Source organism: Delphinapterus leucas, chromosome 2 (genome assembly GCF_059928025.1).
Source record: "Delphinapterus leucas isolate spDelLeu-1000000601 "Yukka" chromosome 2, BTC_Dleu_Yukka2, whole genome shotgun sequence".
NCBI classification, from domain to species: domain Eukaryota; kingdom Metazoa; phylum Chordata; class Mammalia; order Artiodactyla; family Monodontidae; genus Delphinapterus; species Delphinapterus leucas.
The window spans coordinates 12,249,691-12,273,423 of record NC_143130.1 but is presented as its reverse complement, the minus strand read 5'-3'; the positions used below and the strand labels follow the sequence as shown (position 1 = coordinate 12,273,423).

Sequence of the window (23,733 nt, the reverse complement as noted above, 5' to 3'; positions counted from 1 at the left end):
TCACTCTCTTTTCAACAAAAAGCCTCATTCAGGCCATTGCTCCAGGCAAAGGAATTGGTCACAATCCAAAAGCATGTGTCCTGCCCTTAGCAGAAGCCCATCATGGTTTCATAAGTCAGAGTACAGAAAATTCAATCCCCTCCAAATACTGAAATGTTGGTGTTTTATTGCACAGTACTGTTATTAGGACTTTTAAAAAATTTTTGAAGTAAAAATCATTTAACACCTGGACAGTATTTGCTGCATTAAAATTTGGAATCGTAAGTTGTTAGAAAGGGATCTTCTATATCTCTGCAACCCTCCAGAGGTGGAAGACAATGACAACCAACACAGCAAGACTTCTATTTTAAGAATAAATACTTTCCCTGTTCAGAGACTATTTTTTTTTAATAAGGTTTCCTTTTTTTTTTTAATATAAATGTATTTATTTATTTTTGGCTGCATTGGGTCTTCATTGCTGCACACGGGCTTTCTCTAGCTGTGGAGAGCAGGGGCTACTCTTCGTTGTGGTGCGCGGGTTCTAGGCACACGGGCTTCAGTAGCTGTGGCTCGCGGGCTGTACGGCGCAGGCTCAGTAGTTGTGGCGCACGGGCTTAGCTGCTCCGCGGCATGTGGGATCTTCCCGGACCAGGGCTCAAACCCGTGCCCCCTGTATTGGCAGGCAGATTCTTAACCACTGCACCAACAGGGAAGCCCACCGTTCAGAGACTTTTAAAAACAATTTTAGGGCTTCCCTGGCGGCAGAGTGGTTAAGAATCTGCCTGTCAATGCAGGGGACACAGGTTTGAGCCCTGGTCTGGGAAGATCCCACATGCCGTGGAGCAACTAAGCCCATGCGCCACAACTACTGAGCCTGTGCCCTAGAGCCCGCGAGCCACAACTACTGAGCCCATGTGCCACAACTACTGAAGGCCACACGCCTAGAGCCCAAGCTCTGCAACAAGAGAACCCACCACAATGAGAAGCCCATGTACCACAATGAAGAGTAGCCCCCACTGGCCACAACTAGAGAAAAGCCCGCTCGCAGCATCAAAGACCCAACGCAGCTAAAAATAAATAAAATAAACAAAAACAATTTTATTATTTTACCATTTTAACAAACTCATTTTTTAACATGACAGCCTTGAAACAGATTTGGGTAATTCTGAATTGAATCTTCATCTACATTTGAGAAAGTAAAGAAGAGGACAAACCTGAAATGCTTTCCTTGAAACAAGCACTGCTACTTGCTATCCATAAAAAGGTTGCAGTTCTGCAAAATGAACTGAGTTGTTTGCAAGATCTCTTCAAAGTTACCAAAAAAGACACGTGAGTATTTGATGGGGAAGACATTATGGGAGAATATTTGAAGTCAACTTATAACAATTTTCCATTCCAGTAGATGATGGCTTAGCCAGAGGGGAGAAGACATGAATATAAGGCTTTTCTCCAAATATCTGAGTGAGGACACTCAGAAGAGGAGATAGTTCCATTTACCTTTCCTTCTGAACACCGATTACAGTCTCACCGAAAAGGAAGGCATTGAGATAAAAATTCAGATATTAAAATCTGCATTTTTCTGCAATCCATTTGAGTTTAACTCTAGTCATTTTTCTGTATTTTTATAGAAATATAAGCAATATGATGCTACACATGAAGCGTTTTGCAGAGTGCCTGGGCCATAGTAAATACGTCGATAAGTGATAACTGCTTTCACTGTCATTAATTATCTCCCTAGGGAAAAGGAGGAAGTTTCCCCAAGCACTGTTACTCACAGATCTTTAACCAATGCCCTGTCACCAATGCCACCTAAGACAAAAGAACTGGAGCCCCAGACTATGTCAGATTCAAGGAGATCAGGTCTGCGCAGAACGATGGAGGTACAGCTTATGCAGGGTTCTCTCTACTCCTCTGTATCCTTTTCTCAGGGTAAACATCCCTCCCCATCCCCCTCTTCTCCTCCAAAGTCCCCCCAACAGTCAGTTCCCTAAGGCCCTCTGACTGGCCCAGACTTCACTCACAGAAGAAAGAATACCCACTAAGAAGGTAATGACTTCATTCATTAGCCCCCAGTTAGTAAAGGAGAGGGAGGCGATTTGATTTGAGGAAATGAAATTCTGATGCTTCTATTTCAAGCACTCTGGGCATGCGGATGTGCCTAAGGCTTTTGAACAATAGGACGTATTCTCCTCTTACGCTGGCACCCTAAGAGAGCTCTTCTACACAGAGTCCTGCAAGAACACATCAGCATCCATTCTGTACATATTCATAGGACCTACTATGCACAGTTCTGAGCTAGTCACAAATTATTCTATGTATAAAAAAAGCCTCATCATTCAGTGTAGACAGAGAACAGAATAAAGCTAAGTCTCTCTAAAATTCTCTTTAAAAGACCTGGGAGACCATCATCTAAAGGAGCATCTAAGTACATGCAGTACGTAAGACACAGGAAGTGAGCGTATTCCAAACTTGAAAGCAAAATTAAACCATGTTCCATGCCAAAGGGTCTGAACTGAGAATCACCTCCACCAGGCTGCCAGCCTTCATCTGCACTTCACCTTGATGCCTCTGCAAAGACACATGTCTTAGTCTAATTCAGACTCTTCAGTTTTATAAAAGTCACAGGACTCTCTTCTCTGCCAGGAGCTACATGCATCACATGGGGTGTGAGGCTGGTTATAGCTTTTCCCAATGCATTAGTGCCAAAGAACTGTGTCCCTACCCCAATTCTGCTCCCTCCTTAGGACACACATTTGATTCTCCACCTTGACAAGGTGAGGAAGCGCCCAGTCCTTCCCCATTCAGGAATGAGGGGCAGAGTCTAAACCACTTGGGCCTCTGTAAAGGGACTTGATTCATCTCGGCAACGCTTTTCTGGGAGCATTTAAGAACCCAACCTCAGGAGTTAGATCACCTCTGTGTCATCCATTCTAGCCTGATTTTTCTTAATCTTCTCTGGTTCCCTGATCCCCATTTGGCTGTGTACACCTAACATCCATCTCAAGTCCCTTTGACTTTAACTCTTTTTTGACCTACTTTTCTGGTACACTTTTGGCCTTCCCCCATAAATATATATTCTATTTTTACTTTATTGCCCAATGCACCAAGGCTGTAGGTTAATGACATCTCTACAATCAGCCCATCTCAAAGGACTAATTAGTCTGACCCTCCTTCCATCCAGCTGCTCCAACAAGGAATGGATTCAATGAACTATTCCAAACAAAAAGCCGTTCTTATGTTTAATGATGAATTACAGGTAGGACTCCCTTCAAATTCAGTGGAAATGATCACTCTCTTGAGAACTATTTAATATTATTCTGCAACTTCTGTCTAGTGTAAAAAAGTGATATACATTTGAGAATTTAAGGCATGTTATCATTTTCAGTTAGTAGATGTAAATATTTAGAAAATACAAATGGGACTTCCCTGGTGGCACAGTGGTTAAGGCTCCGCACTCCCAATGCAGGGGGCCCGGGGTTCGATCCCTGGCCAAGGAACTCGATCCCACATGCAAGTCGCGACTAAGGGTTCGCACGCCAAAACTAAGGAGCTGGTGAGCCACAACTAAGGAGCCCGCCAGCCCCAACTAAGACCCGGCGCAACCAAATTAATTAATTAATTAATTTTAAAAAAAGAAAATACAAATAAATTAAGAACTGTTAAAATGAGATCTGATAATCCCACATTTGGAAATCTATCAACAAAGTGGTTGGAAACAGTAGTTATAAAAATGAGTGGTTTCACATCAAAAACATTATGCTGAAGTAAAAGAAGTCAATTGAAAGAGCACATATTGTACAATCCCACTTATATGAAATAGTCAGAACAGGTAAATCCATAGCGACAGGAGTTTAGCAGTTGCCAGAGATTTGAAACAGGAGAGGAAAAGGGAGAGGGGAGAATAGGGAATGACTGTTCATGGGTACAAGCTTTCTTTGGGGGGTGATGAAACTCTTTTAAAATTAGCTTAGGGTGGTAATTCCCTATCAGTCCAGTGGTTAGGACTCGACGCTTTCACTGCCGGGGCCCAGGTTTGATCCCTGGTCAGGGAACTAAGATCCCAGAAGCCATGCGGCCAAAAAAACAAAAAAAATCAAATACGGTGATGGCTGTACAATTCTGTAAATATACTATAAGCCATTGAACTGTACACTTTAAATGAATGAATTTTATGCTGTGTAAATTATATCTCAATAAAGCTGCTAAAAATCAACAGTTTCCATGTATATCAAAATACTCAAAATATGACAAAAATTAACTCATCTTCTAAAAACATAAAATATTTAGGAATAATTTAGTTGTATGAAAAAGATATACAACCCACATAAATAAAATTATAAAACTGCATTGAGACACATGAAATAAGACATAAGTGAATCAAGAAATATTCTTGGATAGGAAGACTGATTATTGTAAATGATACAAATTTCTTCCAAAATTCATGAATAAATTTCCAAACAGTTCCATTTTAATAAAAATGCCAAGGGAGGCCGTTTTGGAGTGGAAGTAAACACAATTATTTTAAAATTTATCTGGAAAAATAAGAGATCAAAGACATTTTTGAGAAAGAGAACTAATGAAAAAAGACCCAAACTTACCAGATATTAACATATTATAATGCTAAAAACATTAAATACCAAAACAGCAATGGAGAGCTATAACACTGCATAGATAATCTTATATAGCCACAAAATAGCAGAGATAACCTTGAAATAAACCTTATTGTTGGTGTATGATGAGTGTTAATTAAACAAGGAGGCCATCAGACTGAGGTGGCTCTAATACCTTAGCAGCCTGTGTAAGCAAACCCCAACCTGAGCCTGTAAATGCCTCAAGGTTAAGAAATCAATACCTAAGGACAACCAGTCACAGACAGACAATGAGGCTTCTCCATAGAAGGCAAACACTTAAGCTACAGCCAATAACCTCCTTGCTTTGCTTCTACCTTTTCTCTATAAAAGTTTTCCCCCTGACTGCTGTGTTGGAGTGCTCCTAACTACTTCTGATTTAGTGCTGCCTGACTTGAACCAATTTTCGCTCAAATAAACTTAAAAAAAAAAACAAAACTGTTCTTTTTACTCATCCCTCCCCCCTTTTATTGAAATATAATTAACATACAATATTATATTAGTTTCATGTGTACAACATAGTGGTTCAATATTTGTCTACATTACCAAGTGATCATCACAGTAAGTCCAAGTTACCATGTGTCACCGTACAAAATTATTACAATTTTATTGACTATATTCCTTATTTCATACAATACCTCCCCATGACTTATTTATTTTTGCTCAAATAAACTCTTAAAAATGTAACATGCCTCAGTTTATCATTTAACATGAGGGAAACATCATAAATCAATGAAAAAGGAAAAGATATTCAACAAATGACGTTGGGAAAATTGCTTATTAATTTGAAAGCTAGTGACAGTCTCCCAAACTTTTATTCCTCCAGTCTAAGGGATTTTTTTTTTTTTTTTTTTTGGCTGTATTGGGTCTTCATTGCAGTGTGCAGGCTTCTCATTGTGGTGGCTTCTCTTGTTGTGGCGCTCAGGCTTCAGTAGTTATGGCACGCAGGCTCTAGAGTGCAGGCTCAGCAGTTTGTGGCGTACAAGCTTAGTTGCTCCGTGGCATGTAGGATCTTCCCGGACCAGGGCTCGAACCCGTGTCCCCTGTACTGGCAGGCGGTTTCTTAAGCACTGTACCACCAGGGAAGTCCTCTCTAAGGGTTTTATATGCTCCTAAATCCCTCTGTGTCTGAGGGACATAGAGTAGTGTGCTTTCTTAACTGAATCAGAGCTGATACATTTCCAAGACCAAAAGAAGCTAAATAAAGTGTAATTTTTATCAAAACTTTTTCTTTTATCTGAAAATAAAGTACTATAATATCACACAAGAAATTGTTTTAATAGTTAAATAGATTTAAAACGTTGCTCCGTAGCTGAAAAAGCACTTGTACCTGTATCCTGAACTGGTCTCCAGAGGGCAGCAGGGAGTCATTTACACTTAACCAAAAGTTACCTCTTAACCAAAAGTGTGTACTTTGGTTGTTTTTTCAACTCTTCTGTTCTTTCTTATGACTAGGCCTTAACAAACTGGGTGGCCAGGATTTGGAAGGCTGTCTGAGGTCATGGATCAAAGTGATGCCAACAAGCCAAAGCAAAGATTGAAAGAATCACTTTTATATCTTTAAAATAATTCTTTAATTAGATAAACCAATGAACCACAATTAATACACTGTTGGCTAAGCATATTTAACCAGCACATGTTTATGAAACACCGATGCATATAAAGCATTTAATCCTTTCAGGGCTTTCTATTCCTAGACATACAAAAAGTATATAGAAAGGGTGATAGTCACTTATTCTGTCATATTTTTTGAGCATCTGATACACACTAAAAGTTTATCAGTGACCCAGAAATTGTTGAAGACACAAAGGGTTATAAAAGCATGTTTCAAAAAAAAAAATCATGTTATTCTGACTTACTTTGTAAACAACAAAGCTTCTGGATAGATAGGTGAAATGCTTCTATAAACTGACAAAGCAGGAATAGTTCAGCCAAAATTAAGTGAGTGCAGACATCCAGAGACTTATGCAGGACACTGAAGCTGGCCTGTACTCCAGGGCATTGCGAAACCAGGTAAATTTGAACTTTGGTTTTCACCTCTTAACAGGGCACAGAGAAAAGGCATCACATAGGTCTTCCTCAAAGTGGTGATTCCAAATAATAGGAGACCACCCCATTAAGGTTGAGACACCAAAGGGCCATCTCTTCAGCGTGAGAAGGAACTAGAAGTAACCACCTTGAACCCTGTACCTCCTCCCATCCCAGTAAAAGTGAAATTTCCTCCTGTCTGGAAACTTGGCTCAAAGTATAGAGGTGGAGAAAAGTCTCTTCTGAGTTTTATAAGCATGAGATGGCCCACATTCATACATCTGGGTGGTCTAAAATGCCTCAAGCTGAGAATTAGGTTAAAGCCGTCACAGACCCAGCAGTCTCACAGAAGCAAACAGAAATCTTCTCTACAGAGACTCACCTCTATGCCAGGCCTCAAAGAGTTTCTGCAGAAATATGAGTTCACAGTCAAAAATCATGAAACCCGAAAGTAAAGGACATATCATGAGCGATAGCCAGTGCTTATTAGACCCTCAAAGATGAAAGACATGGAAATTATGAAACATGGAAGATCAATCAAGTACACTGAAATATATTTATAGAAATAACAGGACAAGTTACAGGCAAAGAGCCAGAGCCATTAAAAAATAACCAGACCAGCCAAGCATAGAACTCCTAGTCATAAAAAACATAAGTGATATTTTAAAACTCAATGAAAATGGATAAAATAGTAATAAAAATATGCAGTGGGGTTTAAAAATATAGGATTAAAATATACGAGAGTAATGAGATATATATTAAGCCTTTATTCCAACACATTTTTGAGTTTAAAGGAAATAAAGGCCCTAGACAAATATTTCACTATATCTGACTCGAAAGGAATACAAAACCCAAATAGTCTCATGATCAGTAAGGAAATTGGGAGTTCAAAATATGTCAATCAGTCAACTCCTCTAGGCCCAGGTGGCTTCCCCGGCTGTTCTAAATATTTAAGGAAGAAAAAGTTCTAATTTTACACAAATGCTCCTAGGAAACAAAATGCGGATAACATTTCCCAGCTCATTTTGTGAAGCTGCCATAATCCTGATTCCCAAACCCAAAAAGAATAGTATAAAAAAGGAAAAGTAGGTGCTTCCCTGGTGGCGCAGTGGCTGAGAGTCTGCCTGCCGATGCAGGGGACACGGGTTCGTGTCCCAGTCCCACATGCCGCGGAGCGGCTGGGCCCGTGAGCCATGGCCGCTGAGCCTGCGCGTCCGGAGCCTGTGCTCCGCAACGGGAGAGGCCACAACAGTGCGAGGCCCGCGTACCGCAAAAAAAGGAGAAGTATAGCTCACCACACTGATGTTCACAGGTTCAAAATATCCTAAGCAAAAATTAACACACTAAGTTCAGGAACAAATTTTAAAAAGAAACAAACAAAAAAACACATCATGACCAAGTTGGGCTTTATACAAAGAAGGTAAGGTTGATTTCACATTTTAAAAAATCAGCTAATTAATTTCACCACACTAATAGATTAAGGGGAAAAAAATCATATGGCCTCTCAATAGATGCAAAACCCCCACATTTTACAAAATTAAAATTCATTCACGATTTTTTCAAAAGTCTCTTTGCAAAAGAAATATCTACAGCAAGTATTATGTGTAATGTTGAAATACCGTATTCAGTATTGATATAAAGTAAGGATGCTTGCTGTCATCACTTTTACTTAACAATTTGCTAGATGCCCCAACAGTGCAGCTGGCAGAGATGAATGAATGAATGAAGAAATGATGTAAAATTGTAGGACAGCAAAATTTGCCATCCCCAAATGTGTCTCTTTGGCATGAGGATTAATTGGGCTGATTATTTTTAAGAAACAGAAAACTCAGAAAGCTTTTCTTGTTACCTCCCCCTTGGCTGCTTAAAGAATTTAGATAAAGGGCCTGTCTCCAGAATGGAGCTATCACTAGAGATATCTGTAAAAAATATGGACTAGGTGTGCTGGGAGAAACTTGGCAGGGCCTATAGATTAGGGTCCACTCTGTATCCCATTGTCTCTGCAGGACCCAGCAAACATTTGTTTACCAAACATTTGCTTTTCCATCTCTATTTCCTTCCTCCCCCTTGAGGTCCCAAACCATACCCCCAACATCCTCTTTTGTCTCTAGCAGAAGATGGTATTTAAGGTGAGGGTTTCAGCCATTTTGGCAAGTTACTCAGTTTTCCTGGGTCTCTCCCATGTGTACATGTTATTAAACTTTTGTTTTCTCTTGTTAATCTGTCTCATGTCAACTGAATTCTTAGAGCAGCCAGAAGAACCTAGAATGGTAGAAGAAAATATCCCCCCCCACATAGATTTATTTTAAAATGTATATGGAAGAACAAAGAAAGAGCCATGAATATTTAAGCCATCCTGAAAAAAGAAAATGAGACAATTTATCTTACCAAACACCTACAATTAAGTATTAATGTAAGCAGATGGAGTAGGGGGTCCTGGGAGAAAGAGACCCAGGCATGGCTTAAGCCACTTTGTGATCTAAGCCTGGCCACAATGCTTGCCCAGCAATTAAGGATCTAAAGGGAAGTGAGGGAAATGAAGGAACAAAGGAAGAGCAGTAAAGAAACAAGAGTTCAGCAAGAAAACAGAGTCCTAGTTCCTCCTCAAGGGATGTACATAACCGTCTTACACCTGTCTTCAGTTCTGCAGGAACTAAGGCCCCCACCCAGGTGGAGGACAGAATGATGTTGACCCTCTTGACTTCAATCAACTAAAGCCAGGACTCTGTCAACCTTTGCCCCAATTCTATGCTGAATTCTCCTCTGCCCAAGTCCCTTTATGAATATGCATGAACCCTTAGTTTAAACGTCCCCAATTTTGCTGTTTGCGGAGACATTGCTCTGCGAGAGATCCCCAGTGTTCCCCTTACTTGCTGCAAGTAATAAGTCCTTCCTTCTCCCAGTTTTCGGCTTGGTTGTGTCTTTTGGCTCAACACCCACCAAGAGGCAAACCCAGTTTTGGGGTAACATTAATTTTAGTGGGATTTCCCACAAGGACAGATAATCTAACGAATGGAACAGAACAAAATACCCCAAATCTGACCTACACACATACATGGAGTTCTGACATGACACATTATCTTCTGTTATTAACTTGAGAACCTGGGGGATCATTATGGGGAAAAAATTAATCCCTCCTTCACATCAATACTAAAAATCAGTCCCAGTGGATTAAAGACCTGTATGTATGTAAAAGACAATAATATAAAAATCTTAGAAGACTTTAAGATATAGCAGCATTTTTAAAACAAAACACAGAACGTGGAAACCATGAGGAAAATATAGGAGTTTGACTACATTAATGTAAAAAAACCACTTTGGTTTATTAAAGAACACTGTAAGAAGAGTAAACAGGGGACTTCCCTGGTGGCACAGTGGTTAAGAATCCGCCTGCCAATGCAGGGGACACGGGTTCGAGCCCTGGGCCGGCAAGATCCCACATGCCATGGAGCAACTAAGCCTGTGCGCCACAACTACGGAGCCCACATGCAGCAACTACTGAATCCCACGTGCTCTAGGGCCCGTGCTCCGCAAGAAGAGAAGCCACAACTACAGAAAACCTGTGCGCAGCAACGAAGACCCAATGCAGCCAAAAAATTAAAAAATTTAAAAAAAAGAGTGAACAAAAAACCAAGAGAAGACATGTGCAACACATAAAACAAACAAAAGATGAGTATCCAAAATATGTTTTTTAAAATACTCTTATTAACCAAAAAGAAAACAAATAACACAATAAACAATGAATTTGAACAGGCACGTCACAGAACACGAAAACTGAATGGCCGATACACATTTTATTTTTTTTTTTTTTTTGCGGTACGTGGGCCTCTCACTGTCGTGGCCTCTCCCGTTGTGGAGCACAGGCTCCGGATGCGCAGGCTCAGCGGCCATGGCTCACAGGCCCAGCCGCTCCGCGGCATGTGGGATCCTTCCGGACCGGGGCACAAACCCGTGTCCCCTGCATCGGCAGGCGGACTCTCAACCACTGCGCCACCAGGGAAGCCCCAATACACGTATTTTTAAAAGGGTTAACCGTATTAATAACAAGAGAAACACAAATCAGACAAAATGAAATAGTTTCATGTCCATGAGATCAACAAACATTTAAACATCTTACAATATCAAGTCTCGACGAAGAAGAGTAACAAATATTTTCATATTATGATCAGTTTGGAAGGCTCTTGGCCTTAGATAATAAATATGAAAATCCACATACTCTCCATTCCACGCTTACAAACATACTTTAAAAGCACTCTCGCACATGTGTACCTGAGACAGTACAAGAATGTTCAGAACAGAACTGTAGGAGCAAATGGCAATTTCATATGCCTCAACATAATAAAAATTGATAAGGATTACAGATATCTTCAGGGCACTTTACTATATCTGAAATCTGTGGTCAGTGGACAGAAAACTGTAAGCCTAAACACTAACACAGGATAATAAAGGGCCAGAGAAAGACACCAACACCAAGGAGTGTCACGAATTTGTATAAGAGCTTATTTGTTTCACAAACATTTAGACTGCACTTATCATGTGCCCAACACTGTTGTACGTGCTTCACCAGCATCAGTTCATTTCATCCTCAAAACAGGCCTATGAGCTGGGTACTAATAGGATCCTCATTGGACAGATGAAGAAACTGAGGCAGAGAGGGTGAGTATTTTGCCCAAGGTCACACGCAATTAAGTGGCAGAGCCAGGATTCGAAAGCAGTAGTTTGACTCCCAAGTCCTTGTATTAAAATATACACTATGCTAACTCCTAACCATGATGCTATATTGTGCTGGCAGAACCACTACAGTGGTTCTGTTCCACTAAATTGGAAGGAATTTATCCAACAAATGCAGTTAAATCCCTTATTGATGTGAGCGTAAGGATACCGTTCCAGCTATCCAGTTATTGCTGCATAACCCAGCTCCCCAAACTTAGTGGCATAAAACAACTATTTCTCATGCTCACTCACTAAGGAATTAGGACAGGAGTAGCAGGATGGCACACTCTTGCTCCTTGCCAGGACCCCAGATGGCAAGACTGAATGCCTGGGGGCTGGATGACTTGAAGGCTGGGCTCAGTTGGGCCAATGGCCCCAGTACCCACATGCAGACTCTCCAAATGGCTTGGGCTCCTAACAGCATGGCAGCTGGATTCGGAAGGCGAGAATCCAGAGAGCAAACATCCCGAGAGCATAGGATGTAGTGGCAAGGCTTCTTTTGTCCCTGCCTTCGAAGTCGTGCAGCGTCACATTCTGTCTTTATGACCAAGTCACAGAGGCCCCTCAGATCCAGGGATGGGGAATTAGGCTCCACCTCTGGGTGAGGAAGAAGCAAGGTAACCTTGCGGAAGAGCAGGTGAGTGGGTGACAGTGTCAGGGTCACCTTTGGAAACACAACTTGGCCCAGAGTCACAGAGGCTGCTGACAGGGCAATAGGTTCTGGGATATTTTTAGCCACAGGTAACTGAACAGGCAATTAACAGTGGCTTAAATTCTAAGGGGGTTTTTGTCTCATGACACAAAAGGGCCAGAGGCAGGGCAAGTCCAGAGTTAGTTAGTTGCTCGGTGATGTCATCAAGAACCCCAGTGCTTTCTGTTTTTCTAGTCTGCTACCCTTAGCACATCCTAAGTATCCCACTCCTTGCTTTTAGGTTGGTTGCAGCAATTCCAAACATCAGAAGGAGACATAATAATGTCAAACAAAGAAAAAGAGGGGTATATTTTCCCTTGAGTCTCTTTTAATTAAAAAAAAAAAAAAAAGAATAGGGACTTCCCCGGCGGTCCAGTGGTTAAGACTCCGAGCTTCCACTGCAGGGGGCAGGGGTTCGATCCCTGGTAGGGGAAGTAAGATCCCACATGCTGCAAGGCACACCAAAAAAAAAAAGAAGAAGAACCTCCTTTCTAAACCTCACAGTTAACTTACTTTCAGGTCACACTGGACCTGAACTTGCCCTTGTTCATGCCATAGCTGGAAAAGAAGCTGAGAAAGGATCTAGCATTTTGGCTTCTTAGTAAGAAGTGCTTCTGCTAATAAAAAAAGGAAGGGGAAGAATGACAGTGGAACCACCAGTATCTGCCACAAGTTCAGGCAACCTCCATTCACTTAGCAATTATTAGCTGATTGCTAATTGTGTACCAGGCACAGCGCTAAGAGGCAGGGCATGGCGGTGCGCAAGACAAGCATCCCTACCCTTGTAAGGCTTACAGTCCAGCACAAAACAGAGACATGTAACAAGCAATCACATAATTAAATCAAAGGTGTTCAGTACCATGAAAAAGAGGTATGCAATCAAAGCACGATTTGCTGTAAAGAAAGCAATATTTCTTTATGGAAATATACTGCAATGAAAGACAAGATTATAGTTATAAATACTAAAAGAATCACAAGGCCCTTGCTAAGATGAAAAAATAATGACTGGAAATGATCAAGAGAAGGAAGCATGGTGTCTGGAAGATAGATCGTGTCCCCATCATTAGAAAAGTTACTCCATTGAGGATCTGAGACTGTTCCCTGGGATTTACTACAGACCTGATGAAGCTTCTCTTGAGACTCCCTGACCTCCTTCTATCGAACTGCATGCTCACCAAACAAACTCTGGAATACTGCATCGCTTGCCCAGGTGGAGTAGATACCAGACTGGAATTTTTCAGTTTCTGAAAAGTTCTATCTGTCACCATAAAGTGTTATTTTGGTCAGTTTAAAGTAAGCATGAACAATCTTAGACCTTCAAAGCTACAATCGCTGACCGGGAACCCACGGTGAGCCCCACCCTGGGCACTCACAAGATATCAAGCCGGTTTCACCCACGATGGCACTCAAAACTCACCTGGTACATTCCTTTGATAGTAGCTATGGCATCGGCCAGCTGCTGATTGTAGCATTTTCTTAAGGTATCCTCATTCTGCAAATGAAAAATAAATACAACAAGCACCACAATGTATTTCCAAATGCAACTCTCACACCTACAAGGGAGGGGCTCAGTATAAAACCATCATTCAAATCATATGCTCTCTCAAAAACTTCACTTTATAATCATTTCCCCTGTGCTTACAGCTAATACAACACATTCCATTTTCACTTACACTGAACCAAAAGCAATAGAGAGCTCATATGGATAAAATAAATACAGATAATGTGAACATTTTCTCTCATCTTCCATATCATAGTCTTTCTAATGTCTTAGAACTGCTTATAAAATAGTGAAATCGGGGGATGGGATAAATTGGGAGATTGGGATTGACATATATACACTACTATGTATAAAATAGATAACTAATGAGAACCTAATGTATAGCACAGGGAACTCTACTCAGTGCTCTGTGGTGACCTAAATGGGAAGGAAATCTTTAAAAGAGTGGATATATGTATACGTATAACTGATTCACTTTGCTGCACAGCAGAAACTAATACAACATTATAAAGCAACTATACTCCAATAAAAATTAATTAAAAAATAAAATAAAATAGTGAAATCTATTTGGAGTTCACATCCTCTTCTGGTCCTGGTATTTTTGGATGAATTATGCTCATGGAAAGAAATCTAGGGCCACTAATCCACAAACTAGAGTCATTTTCTGATTAATCAAATTATTTGATCCTATCTGTTATGGATAACAATGAAAGATAGTACATTAAAAAATACTCTTGGGCTTCCCTGGTGGCGCAGTGGTTGAGAGCCCGCCTGCCGATGCAGGGGACACGGGTTCGTGCCCCGGTCCGGGAAGATCCCACATGCCGCGGAACAGCTAGGCCCATGAGCCATGGCCGCTGAGCCTGTGCGTCCAGAGCCTGTGCTCCGCAACGGGAGAGGCCACAACAGTGAGAGGCCTGCGTACCGCAAAAAAAAAAAAAAAAAAATACTCTTGTATGGAATCTAAAAAAAAGAAAAAGAGTTCTGAAGAACCTAGGGGCTGGACAGGAATAAAGATGTAGAGAATGGACTTGAGGACACGGGGGAAGGGTAAGCTGGGACGAAGGGAGAGAGTGGCATGGACATATATACACTACCAAACGTAAAATAGATAGCTAGTGGGAAGGAGCCGCACAGCACAGGGAGATCAGCTCGGTGCTTTGTGACCACCTAGAGGGGCGGGATAGAGAGGGTGGGAAGGAGACACAAGACGGGAGGAGATATGGAGATATATGTGTACGTATAGCTGATCCACTGTTATACAGCAGAAACTAACACAACACTGTAAAGCAATTATACTCCAATAAAGATCTTAAAAAATGCTCTTGATTCTGATATCAATTTTGATTCTAGCATGGAGTGTAAACCGCCAATGGGCTTTAGAGTCAGACAGAATTGGATTTCAATGTTACTGTACCACTTACTATCTGTCTGACTTTAAGCAAGTGACTTAACCTTGGTGGCTCAGTTTCCTTACCTGCAGAGCAGGGATAAGAGGATTTCCACTTACAGATTGTTGAGGGACTTAAAGAGGAAATGCATTAAAAGGTACTTTGAATGGTGGGGTCAACAACACGTGGGTGTTTTGTTTTATAGCAGAAAAATAACACTGATGCCTGTTCTTAATGACAGATAAATATGCTAACCTGATCAAAGATTTTAGGAAATTCCTCAGAGCAGCAGAGTTTTCATGTCTTTGGCTCCTACGGAGCCATTAAAACACAAGTCATATAAAACTGTAGTTAAGGGCTGAAATTCAAGCATTAAACTGTCTGGTCTGGAACCTAAACCCTGATGGTTTTTTAACTGGTGACCTTGAGCAAGTGAATTAACCTTTCTGTGCCTTGGTTTCCTCATCTGTAAAAGGGGTATAATAATTGTACCTACTTTGTCAGGTTAGTCATGAGCCTTAAATGAGTTCATACACAGGGTACTCACAAAAGTTTCTGCACATAGTAAAGCTACCATAGGTAGCTACCAAAGGTACCATACAGCTTTATGTAGTCATCACATGATACACAACACATACAAATTAAACTGCCCTCATAAGTTGCTAAGCTAAAAACTGCAGTACCTACACATCTAAACATAAAGTTAATCCACATACGAAACAGAGGAAATGAGAGAACTTCTACCTGTTGGTAACGTTTTTCGATTGTCAGGATCCTGTCATGTAGAGAAGTGAAAAGTCTGCAAGATTCCTCTCTAAGACGGTCCTCAAACTTCAGTTGAATCAATTGTTTGAGGAACCCAAAATCCACCTGAAGAGATTTAATAATCTAAAAATGGAAAAACATACGTTATTGTACAGAGTTAAGGGCCCTCTGTGTAAAGATTCTAGCACCTGGCCTGGTCTGGGCAGATCACTTGGGCACCTGGTCAGGGGCTTGTCCTGAATTGAAGATTAACCTCTCCAAAGTCATGTACACTGGGGATTCCAGTTAATCTGCTAAACTAATACATGCTTATGGACGAAGGGAGAGGAGGTTCCCAGCAGTTTCCTCCCATACAGAGTAAGTTATCCTTTGCCATGAATCAAAAAACGTTTGAAAAAATAATTTTCAATATGTGATTTTCAGATCAGGAAAAATGGACAAGAATCAACATTTGTTGTGAATTTACTAGCCAAGTACTTAAATATATAACCAATGTGTTGACTAAGAACTGGTTGGTATCATCCAAACTCAATGTATTTTTGTCTCCCACTGTCTATTTAAAATGTATTCACTAGGACTTCCCTGGTGGTCCAATGGTTAAGAATCCGCCTTACAATGCAGGGGACCTGAGTTCCATCCCTGGTCGGGGAACTAAGATCCCACGTGCTACGGGGCAGCTAGGCCCGTGCGCCACAACTACAGAACCCATGCACTCTGGAGCCCGAGCCACAACTAAAGAGAAGCCCACGCACCGCAACTAAGACCCAATGCAGCCCAAAATAAATAAATATTTAATTCAAAAAATAAAATAAAAAATAAAATGTATTCACTAGGTAATCTTCCCTCGCCCTGAATGGAAACTGTAAGCAATTCCTACTCATTCTTGGGAACAGAAAGTCCCATCATCACTCAAAACACAGCCCGAAAGTAGCCTTTAGAATGTGACACTTCCAACTTCATTCATAGGTAAGGCTGCTCCCTGCACTCCAGCTGCACATCTTTAAGGAAAAGAGTGGGATTCACTCTTGAGCTCTCTCCCCTCTTACCTCCTCCCCCCACACCCCAGCTGCTTCTCCACCACAGACAAGGCAGAAGGGATAAAGGGACACGGCTGTTCCTACCTGGCGGGGGGGGGGGGGGGGCTTCACCCTGGTCTGGTAGGACAGCAGAACGACCCTTCTTCCCTCGGGCACCAACACAGCTTCTCTAGAGGTTCCCGCGGCAGGTACCCTCTCTCCTGTGGCTGCACAGGGACAAGCAGCTGCTTCTCTACTCCAGGTGGTCGCTGCTACTCCGCCCTCGGGCCCTATGAATCTAGAGTTTTACCCTTTCTTCTCCCTTCTGTTGGGGGCCCTCTGTCCTTCTCAATCCGTCAACTGGAGAGGACCCAGAATGACCCCAAGCTGGCGCTCTCTCTCTTTTTCTCAGAGGCCACATGTGGTCCACAAGAAACAATCACACAACCCTCACCCCGGCAACTCTGGCAGTGCAGACTGATCCCAGCTCAGCCACTCCCCCTTCTTGCCCCAGCCCACGTTAGCTTCCTTGCTGACATGAATCGGCGCCGGTCCTCTGAGTCTTCCAATAGCAGCAAACATATTTCAAGTTCCACAGAAGCCTGCCTTACCGGCTTTGAGCTGAGGAAGAGCCCTTCTGCTACCCCTCCCCCAGAAAGAGCACAGCAATAGTGTTTCCTAAAGAAATTGCTTCAGCAATTTTTCCCCTTCACCTCCCGATCCCCGTTTTTATTATCCTTGGTCTGATTAAAGAGCTAAGAGTCACTGATCTGATGTGTAACATTCTCTTCGTAAGTTCTGCAAATGGGATCTTACACTCACTTTGGAATTTGATAGCTGGCTACCAGCACCCTGGGAAGAAGCTCGGTTTTAGCATCCTGATACTATGTGGGAGGTTTTATTTCGCAGTTGAGGATATCAAGACTTTGAGAGGTCAAGTGACTAACTAGTCCAACGTTACGTGGCCGGTAAGCGGAAGGTCCGGATTTGCACAGAGTTATGACTGACTCATGCTCCTTCTTTATACCATGTTGTCAACTTATGAAGGCTACTATTTTGAGAAATACGAGAAAAAATTCTAGAGCAAGCGAAAGCTTAAAGAATTCCTTAAATTCCAGGGACAAGATGAAATGACTTTGCCTGTAGAAGATCCAGCCCCATATGGACGGCTTGTTCTGAAGAAGGGAGGGACAGGAATCCTGGTATGGTCAAATAAACTTCTACTGGCCTAAGACTCCCATGGATCAGTTTACAAGAGACATACCTAAGATACAATGACACAGAACTGAGGTCAGTGTAGAAATAAGAAAGTTTTACCAGGCAAACAATGTCCCGAAGAATGTTAATATAGGTATATTAATATTGAACAAAATGGACAATATGTGTATGTGCATATATGTATATATACACACATGTACGTGTGTGTGGATATATATACATATATGTATATAAACACACTCAACAAATACAGGTTATTTTTAATTTCTTATTTCCATGGCACAATAATGAAGACTGACCTCACACAAAGCCTCAGGACAAGTCTCAACAAAGACCAAATAATTCATCTCACAAAGACTGTCCGCTGACAACAAAGCACTGAAGTTAAAACTCAACAACATAACAGTAACTAAAGAGCACACTTGGAGAGCTAACCAACTTCTTATTAAACAATGGGCCAACAAAATAAATGGGAAATTGGAGCACTTGAATCTAAATACTAATAAAAATACCACATCTCAAAATTTGTGGGATGACGTTAAAGAAGTAATTAGTAGGACTATATTGCCTTAAATATTGTCATTTATACTGTCTTTAAATGCTTATGAAAGGAAAGAAGGGAGCCTCAAAATGAATGACCTGTAGGCATGGATAGCTAAGAGCCCCGTGTCCATCACACAGGTCCTTCCTTACAGAGAGAAGCATGACTTTGTCGGGGCAGTAATGTGCCTCACCAATATACTCACTCCTTCAGAACCCTTTGCAGTTAAAGGGGTCACGTGATGTAGTTAAGGCCAACGATAAATACGCTGGGGTTTTCGATGGAAAGTTTTTGCTTTTTTAGTAGAGCTACCACCACTCCATTCCACTTCTCCCCTATTCTCCTTCCTCTGTGAAATGCAGATGGAGGCTGGAAATGGAGCAGCCATCTTGTTACTGTGAAGTCAGAAATATGATAGCAAAATCCATGCACTAATGATGGACCTGTGAAAAGATAAAATGAATCTGGTACACAGATGACATCAGGGAGCTACTGCCCTAACTTGTAACTCCAGATATTCTAACCCAAGACTTCCTGTTAAGTCAATATAGTTGCACTGTCTGCACATAGAGCTATATGACATCCCATCTAATACCCAGATCCAATTCACGGCATTAGAAAAAGAAAAACAGAGTAAAGATAGTAAGAGGAATTAAATAATAAAGATAAGAGGGACTTCCCCGGTGGCGCAGTGGATAAGACTCCGAGCTCCCAATGCAGGGGGCCTGGGTTTGATCCCTGGTCAGGCAACTAGGTCCCACATGCATGCCACAACTGAGAGTTTGCATGCCACAACTAAGAAGCCCACATGCTACAACTAAGGAGCTGGTGAGCTGCAGCTAAGGAGCCCGCCTGCCGCAACTAAGACCCAATGCAATCAAATAAAATAAACAAATAAATATTTTAAAAACACATAAATAAATAACTAATAAGCATAAGAAAAGAAATTTATGAACTAGAAAATAAAGATACGATAGAAAGGATTAATAAATCCAGAAGTTGGGTCTCTGAAAAAAATTAATGAAATAGATAACACTGTCAGGATTCATCAAGAAAAAAGAGGAGGTATGAAGACCATATTAAGAATTTTAAAAGAAATATAACTACGGATACAATAAAGACCTAAAAACGATATGTAAAGACAATAATCAACACCATAACCAACAATTTGAATATTTTGTAGAAAAATATAACATCAAACCGACCCAAGAAGATTTAAGAAAACCTTAATATAACCATAAAAAAACAACAGCAGTAAAAATAAGCACAGACTGTTTTACATGCAAGTTTACACTGAAGAAATAGATACTTCCAATCTCAAGCCAGTAATTCCAGAGAATAGACTAGGGAACACTTCTCAACTCACTTTATGACAATACTATGACCTTGCTACCAAGACTGAACAACAGCATAAGGAGAAAAGAAAATTATAGGACAACCTCCCTTATGAACATAGATGGAAAACAATCCTTAGTAAATTAACAGCAAATAATGCAATGCAAAAGGAAATATTATAGTCCAGTTGGGTTCATTCCAGGTTTACTATCAAAAACTCGAATTTCTTCACATCATCAGATAAAGGAGAAAAACCATATGACTGTATGACCATCTGAACAGATCCATGAAAAGCATTCAAATCCAGCCATTCATGATTTTTTTTAAAAAAAAGTCTCTCACTAATTTGAAATAAACATCCTTAATCTGATTTACGCATATTGCGTCAGATTTTGGTTCAGCTATATTAAAAAATCCAAATAACAGAAGCATAAAAGAGAGGTAAGTTTACTTCTCTTTCACTAGGTGGTGAAAATGACCCAAGATCCTTCTATCTCCTTAGTCTTCTGTATACCTCAAAATCATGGTGTAACTGGTAGCATCCATGGTCTAGGCACTGAAGTAAAAATAGGAGGGCAAGAAAGAAGGAGAGGAAGGAAAGAGGGACAGGATGAGGAAGAGGTAAAGTGGCAGACACTGCATCGGAACTGTGCCTTAAAGGTTGCCCAAAGCGGCCACCCAATATTTCCACCTAAATTCTACTGACCAGAACTTACTCATTTAGACGCTAGTTGCAAAGGAATAAAGTTATAACACTTTTCTGAAGGCATAAAAGAAGACAATAAATTGGGACGTATGTGGGAAAAGAGACATCCTCAAAAGTGGGAGTGTAAATTGGTATAATTTCTATGCAGGGCAACTTGGCAACATCCTTCACAGTGACTAATGCATGCATCCTCTGACTCAGACATTTCACTTTTAAGAATTTACATCCCAGTTTTACTGGCATGTGAGTATGTACAGAATTATTCATTGCAGTAAAAGATGTGAAACGACCAAAATGATGTCCATCAGTAGGAGGACAGCTAAATAAATGATGCCAGGTTGTGATACAATGTACTTGTAAAATAGATGAGGAAGCTCTTTATGTACCAACGTACATAAATGATTTCCAAGTTATGTTGTTAAGTGAAAAAACAGAAGCAAAGCAACCTGAAGTATTTGTAGTAGTATGCCACCCTATGTCACAGTTTTATTGATTAGGACTTTTAATAATAACTCTTGATATCTAATGTGTATGAAATGTTCTGTTTCTTTACAATCAAAAAAGCCCCAAAGCTTTGCTGTACAGAGAAATAAACACAACATTGTAAATCAATTATACTTCAATAAAATTTAAAAAAATTTTTTTTAAAGACCCAAAGGAAATATGATAGAATACGGAGATCTGAAAAAGCTGTAAGGTAGTATAGGGGAGCAAAATCTGCCACCTCAAATTGTGGCTCTTTGGCATGAGGATTTATTTAGGCTGATTATTTTTAAGGCCCCAAAGACTCAGGAAGAACCTCTGACCTTCCCCATAACTTCCTAGAAGAATGTAGATAGAGGACCTGTTCCAGGAAGGGAGCTGGCACCATAGATAACTATAGTACAATATGCACTAGCTGTGTAGACCGGGAGCAACCTAGCAAAGTCAGTTAAAATTCGTCTCTGTGTCTCACTGTCTCTGCATGGCCCAGCAAACATTTGTTTACCAAATATTTGCTTTTCCATCTTCGTGTAAATTGTCCTCCTCTCCTACGAAGTCCCAAACCACTATCCTCGACATCCACTTTTGTCTTTGGCTGAGGGTGAGAGCTTTGGCTATTTTGGCAAGTTACTCAGCTTTCCTGGGCCTCTCCCACATATACGCCAGTAAATTTTTGTTGGATTTTCTCCTGTTGATCTGTCTCATGTCAATTTAATTCTTAGACCAGCCAGAATAATCTAGAGGGACAGAGGACAATTTCTTCCTCCCTGACCATGGGTGACACAGTTATTCACTACTGTATATTATTCTTGACATTTTTCTATGTGCCAAAAATATTTTGTAATTTTTAAAAATATCCTAAATAGTAAATGTTCACAGATGTCAAAAGAATTCCAAAGAGAGTAAGAAAACATTTCACTAAACAAGTTAACATATATAAGCATGACACAAATAGAAGTAGTAGTTTATTTTTATTTTATTTTATTTTTTTTTTGCAGTACGCGGGCCTCTCACTGCTGTGGCCTCTCCCGTTGCGGAGCACAGGCTCCAGACGCGCAGGCTCAGCGGCCATGGCTCATGGGCCCAGCCGGTCCGCGGCATGTGGGATCTTCCCGGACCGGGGCATGAACCCGTGTCCCCTGCATCGGCAGGCGGACTCTCAACCACTGCGCCACCAGGGAAGCCCCTATACTAATAATTTTAAAAACACACCTGTCATCCAACTCAGTGTGTAAAAGATATTTATATTTTTAAAATGCTAATCATTTCACTTCTGTCAAGGAAAGACATAAAGGCAAATAGTACCCACAAATTATCTCAGAAGTTTCAAAATAAATCCAGATTTACCTGCACTAGCTTCTGTGTAGATGAACTCAACTCTTTTAATGGCAAAATCTCACTGGAATCCGTTTGAGTAGCATGGTCTGTGCTGAAAAAGCCAACCTTCAAATCATCTGAAATGTTAAATCTGAAAAAGAAAAAAAAAGGGAGGAAGGAGAGATTAACTGTGGTTTATATAGTAGATATTTCCTTAAAAATATATTTAGTGAGCATATTTCATGCAAATCATATTTTACAGATTCAAAGGATTGGTGAAGTGAGGAAACCACTGAATTATCTTCTCATGACTAGGGGTTTTCCCCAGGACTCTGCTGGATTATCAGATTCCATGGACACTAGCACATTGCTCCACTGATATCTCATCTTATTTCCATTTTCTGAGACATGACCAATTTATGAGCCTACTTTTAATATCTTATTTGCGTTTTATGTGTGCTTCTGCTTGAAGCCATTATAAATTATGCACGGGCATAGCAAGCAAAATTACTTTTAGATAGAGGTTCTCAAAGTGTGGTCTGAGGAACCTCTGGAGGTTCCAGGACACTCTTTCAGGGAATCCACAGGTCAAAATTATTTTCTTAACAATATTAAGATTCTATTTGCCTTTTCCATTATCATTCTCTCACAAGGGTTCAGTGGAGTTTCCCAGAGGCTACAGGTTATGCGACTGGATGACAGATTGAATGCAGAAGCCGACAGGAGAATTCAGCTATGTTCCATTAAGCAAGGCATTGAGAAGACTTGCAAAAATGTAAAACAATGACACTATTCTCATTAAAGTTTTTGTTTTGAAAAATAGAGTTCGTTTTTCTTCAAAATACATTATTTATACTAACACAGAATTGGTTTATCATTATTTTAAACGTCTCTCCTTTAAAATTTCTAATATGGTAACTCTGAATAAATATAACATGAACTAAGGCTCTTTGAGGGACCCTATAATTTTTAAGACTGTAAAGAGGTCCTGAAACCAAAGAATTTGAGAGCTTCTTCTTTAAGATAATCACACCACTGTACTGTATTTGATTTTAAACAGAATTCCCCCCAAAAAATCTAAGTAGGAGCAAGTATTTGGAATGTCCTCCTACAGACTTTTAACTACAGGCATCTCAAACTGTAACAAGAAGGCCAGTTTTCTGGATGTACTCTCTCTGTCAATTTGACCAAACTTACCACAGCTATTGGTTTCTAAAATGTCAGGTAAAAAAAGAGAGCCGTGAACGCTCAAGTAGAATTCCCGGACTTGTCAGTGCAGGCTCTGTAGACAGTGTCTGTGTTTCTACCTCTCACTTGTCTGCTGACCAGGTGGGGCAGACCGTGATGGGGGGCACCCCATGGCAAGCACTCTCTTTTTACCGCTGGCAGAGCCTCAGATTTATCTCCCATGGAACTCAGGG

At 40.7% G+C, this 23,733-nt stretch overlaps 1 protein-coding gene across 1 annotated transcript in view; it reads right to left on the bottom strand.

Annotated features, from left to right (window-relative positions):
- C2H10orf67 (chromosome 2 C10orf67 homolog) overlaps positions 1-23,733 on the bottom strand; it is a 119,211-nt gene that overhangs the window by 72,208 nt on the left and 23,270 nt on the right. The window contains exons 2-4 of the mRNA XM_089906421.1: positions 22,343-22,463; positions 15,676-15,819; positions 13,457-13,531 (exon numbers count right to left, since the gene is read on the bottom strand). Of these exons, the coding sequence (XP_089762547.1) occupies positions 13,457-13,531; positions 15,676-15,819; positions 22,343-22,463 (340 nt within the window). The remainder of the gene's footprint in view (positions 1-13,456; positions 13,532-15,675; positions 15,820-22,342; positions 22,464-23,733) is intronic.